Consider the following 9951-nt stretch of genomic DNA (forward strand, 5'->3'; position numbering starts at 1 on the left):
TAAAAAGAAGCATGAAGAGAAAATTCAGAGACAGTAGCAACCAGAAGACATTTACTGAAACCTCCAACTGTGTTGAGACTCCAATAGCTTCTGATGCTACTGAAAAACCAAAACCCAGAAATCTTAATCTGTGATAGCTGGCCACACCCATAAAGGCTGTTAAAAAAAACAAGGCCTCTAAAACTGTTCACTCAAGTGGTCTTCAGTAGCCAGCTTGTCACCTCTGCCTTACAACTTCTCTTTAAAACAAAAGGAGAAAATAACCTCTTAAAGTGACAGAATCATCACACGTGTCAAGCTTGATTGCTGCAGTGAAGTGGTTTGATAATGATATGAAGTCTAGGCTTAACCCGTGAGTTGTGAAGCCAGTGGATGCATTGGAGGCCTACTCACATTCTGGGAAATAGCACAGGGAGGATCTTACAGAAAGCAGATCCCAAAGGAACAACTGCAGCCGATCATAAGACTCCTGGAGCACTGAGTGACCTAGACCCTTGCGTGGATGGTGCACCACAGCGAATGAATCCCATGGGATGTAGCAGTGCAGATAAGAGGTTGAGAACATTTTCTCAAGCAAATGCTGGATATTACCCCAACACGAATCATTTGCTCAGTCCAATAATAAGAAGAAAATGCTGCTATTAATATGGACTGGAACAATCTTGCGATCATGGCTCAATTAAACCTGTTAATTATGCAACAGTTTAGAACACAGTCACTACATGCCATGTGTAATTGGCAGGATGGCAATTTTCATGCAGGGAAGTGTATAATGGGATTTCCAGCAGCAAATGGTAATCATGATAAAGGAAATTGAGCCAGGGTGCTGAACAGTTCACAGGTCCTCCACCAGATGTGGTGATAGTGAGTGATGACAGCTGAGAAGAAAATGTTATTTGTGGAAAGAGAGTTGATGAAAAGATGGAGCACATGGACAAAGGGTTCCTGAGCTCAATGTAATTCACATGTTTTGTTCCATGTACATACTGCAAATGGTTCTTTGTTTATAAGATTAGATTCCCTATAGTATGGAAACAGGCTCTTTGGCCCAACCAGTCCACACCGACCCTCCGAAGAGTATCCCACCCAGACCCATTTCCCTCTGACTAATGGACCTAACACTATGGGCAATTTAGCATGGCCAATTCACCTGACCTGTGCATCTTTGGACTGTGGGAGGAAACCGAAGCACTTTAATTTCCCTTCCTATTTGTGATGATCTGATACCAGTGGAATAAATCAATCACTTCTTAATCGTTGCGTCATCCATGTGGTCAAATCTCATGTTACAGTTGGATTGTTCCTCATTTCCAGCTCATTTTATCATCTAACTGATTAAATATATTGCCATATTCAGAAATATATAGAAACATCTCAGTTAACCAGAGCTACACATTACATTTTCTACTGCTATTTCAAATTCCATATTCTTCAGTGGATCTAAATTGCTATTTTACTATTTGTGTGTTTCATGTTGTTTTCCCAATAATGTTACTTTTTTTTATCTATCTTTGTCAGTTCACATTAAACATAAAGTAATTGCAATAATAATCAGACATTCACATTTTACTTATCTTTCCTCATCAATATACAACTATGAGAGAAATAGACACTGAAAGAGACTTCAAATTATCATTTCAAAAAAGAGCAAATTGACTTTTTGAAATCAAAGAGTTGTATGATTTTGAGTGTGGGTTGCATTTGGTTAATCAAACAAGAGGAATGTTACAATTTATCAAACCAGTCCCACTTTTCCACAGGCATGTTGAAGATGAGGCATTTGTGCAGGTCAAAGTGTAATTCCAATTTCAAACTGACTAATGTCACAGGAATAAAGACATTTGATTTAACCACAATAAACACTTGTAAAATAATTATCCTCTAGATAATTTTCAGGAAAACTATAGGTTAGAATTTGACTTTTTACAGATCAATTCTTATGAATATTAGTTTGTATACTATCAAAGGTGCCGCAGAAAAGCTGCTTTAATGCAATGCTAAAACATTGGTGCACATTTTTCAAGTCAGGTAATGGATATTATCAATGTTGGAATTTACTGAATGCACATTATTCACATGCAGAACTTACAAAGAAAACCAAAGAAAGTGATGTAGTATTTCATGCAATCACAAGTTTAATATTGAAAGAATTCACATAAAAAGACAGGAACAGGACTAAGTCATTCACCCTATTCATAATCTTTCTCATTCAATTAGATTATTGCTCATCTGTATCTTCAGTCAAGTATTTGCCTTTTTCTCAGAACCTAACAAAATTGATCAGTCACAGCTTTTACATATCAGATTCAAGACATTTTGATGAGGCATTTCCAGATTTCTCCCACTTGTTGTGTGGAAAAATGCTTCCTGCTTTCATACCTGAGTAGCTTTGCCCCCAATTATAAAGTTATGCCTGAGCCTCCATGTTTCCACTGGAAGAATTAGTTTGCCACTATGCATATATTCACCTCCTTTTTGTCATTTTAAATATTTCAGTTGGATCATTCTTTTTGAGGTGGATAAAGGGAGGGAAAATGCAGGCTGGAAAACAGGGTTACAACAAGAAATAGATAATCCAGGATAGTCAAATGGAGCAGACCAGAATGGTTGAATGGCCTCCTCCTGCTCCTAAATTGTGCAATTCTATGTTAATGTTCTGGTAAAATTGAGATGTAAGCCAATTACATGAAACCAGATACCACAATTTAATCATTTTAACTCTGTTGTTGCTTGGATAAAACAAGGAAACTGTTACACAGCTGTAAAGAAGAGGAAAGATGAGGAGTTTCTTTCATTTCAAGTGACTTTGTGTATCAAATGTTTCTTTGTATTCTTCTCTGGTTGTAGTAGGATAATGTAACATTTAGGAACAAAAATGCAGACAAGTAGACCAAAACTGGATGCCAGAATGGCAAACACTTCTACAGCCACCATGTATTTGCCAGGAGAACTTAGATAAGCAGGAATGAATGTTATCCAAACTGCACAGAATATAAGCATGCTAAAAGTAATACATTGAGCTTCATTGAAATTATCTGGCAGTCTACGGACTAAAAAGGCAACCGCAAAACAAACACAAGACAAAAATCCTACATAACCAAGAACCAAATAAAAGGCTGTCACAGACCCAACATCACATTCTAAAATAATAATATCTTTAAAATAATTCACATTTTTCAGTGGATAGGGTGGTGATGTAATTAGCCAGACCATGCATATTAGACATTGTATAAATGTAAGGATGAAAATGGCCAGACGTTGTTGTACTGGCCCAAACCACTTCATCATGTTATTATTAGGAAGGGTTGTATTAAAGGCCATCATTACAACCAAGGTTTTGCCCAAAACACAGGAAATGCAGAGAACAAAAGTAATACCAAACATGGTGTGGCGTAACATGCAAGACCAGTTTGAAGGTTTTCCAATGAATGTTATTGAGCAGAGAAAGCACAGCACTAAAGCAAAAAGAAGCAGAAAGCTTAATTCTGCATTGGTGGCTTTAACAATGGGAGTGTTGATATGAACACAGAAAATTACGGTTACAGACACAGTGAAGCCAGTTCCAAGTAATGCCAGTGTCACTAAAACGATCCCCATGATCTCCTCAAAGGAGAGAAATTCAGTCATCTTCGGTATGCATTGGTTTCGCTGTTCATTTGGCCAATAATCCCAAGGACATTTTAGGCACGTTATTGAATCTATTTAAAATAAGCACAAGTACATGAAATAAAGTTTTTTCTAAAAATTAAAATGATATAAATAAGTTAAAATGCATGAATAGTTAAGTACATATGTGGGTTTATGTATTTATATACCTGTAATATTACTGATCTCCCCTTCAGCACACTCTACACAATCAAAACAGCAAATAGGCTGCCCTTTTCTGGCAGCTTTCCTTGTTCCAGGTTTACAACTTTCAGAGCAAATTGCCTGTGGTACCTTATGTAAATGAGATTAATAAATGTTTAGAGCTTTGCACGATCTAAAGTTTGGTCTAGAGATGAAAAGCACAGACTAATGTCACAAAAGTCACAAATGTCCTTGAGATCAAAGCTTGATTTAGATTTGTAGTGTCTCCACCAAAAAGGTGGCTGCGAACATCCAGTTAAATGATATACAAATGTAAGGGAGCTACCAGATGACCTATATTGGAAACAAACACAGAAAATGCTGGAAAAACCCAGGAGGTCTGGCAGATTCTATGGAGATAGAAACAATAATTTACGTTCTTCCAATGCAGATTCATAGCAACTCAAGTTCTCTCTCCATAGATGCTTCCAGATCTGTTGAGCTTCTCCAGTATTTTGTGGGTTTATTTCAGATTTCCAATATCCAAAGTATTTTGTTTTTGTTTGAGCTATGATAGGAAGATTCTTCTGTGAATTACATAAGTCATTGGTATTTATTTATTCACAGGATGTGGGTATTATTGGAAATTAATCTTTGCAGAGTTACTGGTGGCAACTGAATAGCTATCTAGGCTATTTCACAGAATAGTTATGACTCAAACACACTACTGTGGATCTGGAGTCAGGCCACACAGCATATTTTCTTCCCTACAGAATAGTAGGTAACCAGTTTGATTTGTTATAAGAATTTATAGAAATTTCATGCCAGATTTTTTAAATTAACTGACTTTAAAATTGCCAACAACCATATTGCTATTTAAATGCACCATAACATTAGTAGTTCAGGGTTCTGCATTACTAGCAAAAGTATTTTAATCTGATTCCTCATAGTAATTGCTATTGTCTTATTCCATTTGCGCCACCCTCACAGAATAGCCATTGTAAATGTGAGGGTGTACATGAAGATTAATTGGACAAGAAGCTGTATTTTTATTGCCTTCCCTGCCTCATCAATGGTTATTTATTGAGAACTAGTTTATCTGACCTGAAAGATCAAAAAGAAAGATATCAAAACAATAAATTTTAAATTACTTTTCTTCGCCCATCACTCCAAACAACTGATTCTTCATTAATAGAGAATTCTTCACCTGGAGTTGCAGATCCATCATAATATCCTACTGTTACTACATCAGTGCCATCCCCAGTGCTTTGCCAATTTACAATGTCATACTTTGGAATGGGATCCCCATTTTCATTGAAGTGCACCGTTTCTCCAGTCATAGTGGTGAAATTGACCATTTTCAAGTATTGCAAAAGCTTTAAGAGAAAACAATTGAAATAGCATGAACTGCAAAAAAGAAACAACTATTTGAACCTTATTTTCTGTCCTACCATGAATATAATTGGAACACAGTAAGATTTTGTTTCAACTGTAAAATAGTTTCAATACCTGTTGTGATTGAAAATTGGACAGATTGTCACATGTATTATTCCAGGATGCCTTGTCCACAGTGTTACATCTGAGCATGTGGTGCAGAGCATGAGCTATAGCATGTGTTGCCTTGTACACATTATATGTAACTCTCAACTGAGATGTGTCAGTATAGATATTTTTAATGGTTTGCAAACTCTCTTGGCCTGTACATTCAGAAGTTTCTTCTGTTCCATTTGCCTGATTCCCTGCCAAGCTTAGATGACAATTGAAGGTTGTTTCCCAAAATTCTTTGAGTAAACTATTTCCTGGGTTTGCAGAAGGGTGTGCTTGGTACAGAAATGCCTTAAAACCACGGATGTTTGCTTGAGGAATTGAAATTCCTAATGCTCCAGTCAGAAACCTTCGGCTTTCTTTCAAGGGAAGAATTGTTATGGAAATCCAAGCTTCACTTCCTATCCATTGAATGCCTTTGATGTTTTGTCTTGCAATCTCCTTTAGCAAAATTTCCATATCACCTTTAGCAATAAAGGCCACAATAACTTTTGTGTTTGCTTCCTTCACAACATTAATAGTTCTGAGTAACTTTTCTCTAGGGTATGTTCTGCAAAAGGACTCAGAAAAGGCAATACAAACTCCCAACTGCTGGACAGCTTCTGTGAACGCTTGCATCCCAAAGTTTCCATAGTCATTGTCACTCTTGATTGTTCCAATCCAATTCCATCCAAAATGTTTCACTAGTTGAGCCAATGCCCTCGCCTGAAAGTAATCACTGGGTATTGTTCTGAAAAATGATGGATGTTCTTTTTTGTTGCTCAAACAACTACAGGTTGAAAAATAACTGACCTGTTGGAAATCAGAATTGTAAAAACAATAATTAGAAAACAAAAAGATAGGCCTCCTGATGAGTCAGTTATCAACTCCTTTGGTCTATTAACGATATCTAAGGTATCAAATGAAGGGGGTAGCTGTCTCCACCTTCATTACTGAGTGCTTCTTTCATTGATTTCAGCTGTTATGACAGCCAAGATAATGAATCTAGGCAATAAATATTACTCAGGGACCCATGCTGGAAATTGACTGCATTTGAATGTTGATGAGAACAGGTATTAATAAATCTGACATTGTGTCACCATAAAAGACTGAATTAAAGTCACAGCCAAGGTTCAAAGGTTGAAAATGTTCACTTGAGGGTGTTGACACACACCAATGTTATTACTAGTCCTTCCTACATGGGCTAATCTTTAGAGTTGCTCTGATCTTAAAAGATAGTTGAGAGTTTGAACATTTTTATATTTGAATATAACAATATGCATAGAGGTTAGAACATGGAAAAAAGGTGCAAGAATTGACCTTTTAACCCTTGAGCCTCCTCTGCCATTCAATATGATTCTGCTGACCATTCAACTCAGTCCCCTGTTTTCCCTTATCCTTTGATTACTTTAGCCTGAAGAATTATATCTAGCTCTTCCTTGGAAATATTCTCCCTTTTTTTGCCTTCAACTGCTTTCTGTGGCAAAGAATTCCACAGGGCCACCCTAGGTGGAGAAATCTTTCCTCATCTCAGTCTTAAATGACCTACCCTGTCTCAGCCATGATCTGGAATCTCCAATCATTGGAAACATCCATCCTGCTTTTGTTTGTCTCGTCCTGTTAGAAATTGACAGGTTTCTATGAGATATCCATCATTCTTTGCAACTCCAATGACCATATTCGGATTCAATCCAGTCTCCCTTCACATGTCAGTCCTACTATCCCAGATATCAGTCTATTTGCAACACAATTAACACTCAGACAGTAGGACATTGGAAAGGTAATTAATCTTAATAATAATCAGCTAGGTTATACATTTACTTCATACCTCATCAAATATGGTGCTTGGTGGCACGTGTGTGGTATTGATCTGTCACCATGGGCAGTAATCATAAGAACCTATGTCATAATTGAGGCAAGTCCACAGCATCTCAGACAAAATTTTTTGGCAGTGAAGATATGCGAGAAAGATGAAATGTAACCGAGCCATTAACAACAAATGATAAACTGCAAATATACATTGAGACCCTTCTGAATATCAAATGGACATGAGAACAAAAAAGGGCAAACAAAATTTGAAGAAATTATTGTTGAATATTTGAAACTGAGAACAGACAAGAGCGGTTTCAAAACTTTATGATCCAATCTCAAAGAGACTTCTGAACAATACTTCTAGATCAGCAAAATTTAATCTGTCTTTCTTATTCAAAAACACATCAATTTCAAATACCTGGTCGAGTGCCAATAGTTAATAATAACGAATAATGATTAAAGGATATGGTCATTTCATTATAAATACCACAACAATAGCAAATCAGTGAATGAAATTGAAATGTTAAATTCCATTCTTCTCTTCAATCTAATCACCTTTCATTACAGATTTTCACTGTTTACCTGTGGAGATTTTATTGTAAATTTCAAATAGGTTAAATTTATGTTGATTCAATCAACCTCATTACAGTTTATTAATCAAAGTATAGAAAACTAAAAAGGGAAGTAATGATAGAACTGTGCATAATAATACACAACAGCTGAAGTATTGTATATAGTTTTGCTCATTATAAAATGACAAGGATGCACAGTAGAGGGGTGTATAAGAAACTCACCAGAATGATGTCTGGGCAGGAGTGATACATCAATAAACACAGATTAGATCGGATAGGATTGTTTTCCATACACCGGTGTGGGGGGGGGGGGGGGGAGGCGGAAGGTGGGGAGGTGTGGTCAGTGGCGGAGTGGAGGGGGGGGGGGACGCGGATGGAAGTGCCTATTGAGCTGTGCAAAATTCTGAGGAGGATAGCTACTGTCGATAGGGAGTTACAAAGTTAAAAATCACACAACACCAGGTTATAGTCCAATAGGTTTAATTGGAAGCACTAGCTTTCGGAGCGCCGCTCCTTCATCAGGTGGTTGTGGAGGACACAATTGTAAGGCAAAACTTTACAGTGTGATGTAACTGAGGTTATACATTGAAAAATACCTTGATTGTCTGTTGAGTCTTTCATCTGTTCGAATACCATGATAGTTTCACACGATAGGGACAAACTTTTCCCCTTAGTGGAGGGCTCATGAGCGAGGGGTTACAGTATTAATGTGAGGAGCAGGACAGTTCAAGGGAATTTGAAGGTTGCATTTTCTGGTGTTAGGAACTCACTGCCTAAAAGGCTGGTAGAGACAGGACCGCTTGAGACATTTAAGAACTACTTAGATGAACATCTGAAACGCCATACAAGGCTACAAGCCAAGTGTTGGAAAATTTTATTAGAATAGATGGATTATTGATATTGGAAGCGGACTCGAAGAACCGAAAGATATCTTTCTCTGCTGTTAAACCTTGATGACCCTATGCTTTAGTTTTGGAGATGCAGGTTTTGGACTGTGGTATACGAAGTTAAAGATAACGCAACACCAGGTCGCAGTCCAACAGGTTCATTTAGAAGCCTAGCTTTGGGAGCGCTGCTCCTTCGTCAGGTGGTTATTTCTATGCTATGGGAACTTCTCAATGTTGCGCTGTTATAATACTCGATGTAGTTCACTTACCATGGGGATTCTGAAAGGGCTTAATAGCCTTGAAACTGCAGCGGACTGTGAGGATCCTGAATCAGCAACAATGGCATTTACATTCCTACAGTCATCCTCTGAAACAGCGTCCCTTCGCCCATCTAAAATCTCTAAGGCTGCCTTAATAGACAAGGACGGCATGCCACACGAATCATAAATCTGGTAACCCAGTGTAAGGTTCGGGAGCAGAGTAGGGTTCCTGTTTATTTCTTCAATTGCGAACAACATCGCCTGCACAAAGCGAAATTCTCTGAAATCAAACCTACAAAAAAATACAATGATGGCAGAACGGGAAAGAAATCACATTAGCATTTGACCAATAAGTGATTTAGAGACATGCAATTGTACTGTTAAATACAGTAGTTCTTAATAAACTTATCAATACAGAAACGAGAAAAGTAACAGCAACAGACTGTCGGCGGGCGCACAAAAAAAACTTCCCTTTCAACTCCTCAAATCCATACTTGCATAATGGTCGTCGCAACTGAAGGACATTCTTTTTCGCTACAATTTGAGATATAATTCCAAATGCAAACAGGCTCAATGATGCACCCACCAGACAAAACATCACATCACAGAATTATTTAAGGAAATTTTGTTCATTGCAAAATGCAACTAACGTTTTACATTCTACTGCCTCGGGCTGCCTTGCAAATGATACTTTCCGATATTCTACGTTGGAGTGCAGGCTAAAAATTCCGCCCAAAACAATGTCTCCAGCCTTGAATAAACTGAGTAAGTCGAATTTCTCCCACTGTTTGCAGACTGGCTGATAGCCTGCCCATACAGGTGTTAGCAGGGTGAACAACGCCCAAAGCAAAACCATCCTTTATCAGCAAGTCACCGTGATTGGAAATTCCCAGCAAGTGCCTTTATATACAGTTTCATCTCACCGCTTTTCCATTTCTTTCAGTTAGAATTGACTCCGCGTGAAGGAAATGTCTAACAACTGCCTCAAAACCCACAAAGGAACTATCACACGGGCAAGTGGTGACATGTCCTAAGCTCCAGAGAAACATTGAGATCACTGGGACCTTGTTCAGAGGAAATTTGTGGTGTACTAAGGTGATCATGGTG

General features: G+C 37.8%; 1 protein-coding gene across 1 annotated transcript; it reads right to left on the reverse strand.

Moving 5' to 3' along the window:
- Positions 1-2796: 2796 nt before the first annotated feature.
- LOC122556350 (extracellular calcium-sensing receptor-like) lies at positions 2797-9700 on the reverse strand. The gene is made up of 6 exons (XM_043702983.2): positions 9495-9700; positions 8854-9136; positions 5299-6126; positions 4941-5165; positions 3816-3939; positions 2797-3698 (listed from the first exon to the last, which is right to left on the reverse strand). The coding sequence occupies exons 1-6, from the start codon at positions 9698-9700 to the stop codon at positions 2797-2799; spliced, it is 2568 nt and encodes an 855-aa protein (XP_043558918.2).
- Positions 9701-9951: the final 251 nt, after the last annotated feature.

Source organism: Chiloscyllium plagiosum, unplaced genomic scaffold, assembly GCF_037043375.1.
Source record: "Chiloscyllium plagiosum isolate Xiang-an unplaced genomic scaffold, Cpla_swu_hap1 HiC_scaffold_13, whole genome shotgun sequence".
NCBI lineage: Eukaryota > Metazoa > Chordata > Chondrichthyes > Orectolobiformes > Hemiscylliidae > Chiloscyllium > Chiloscyllium plagiosum.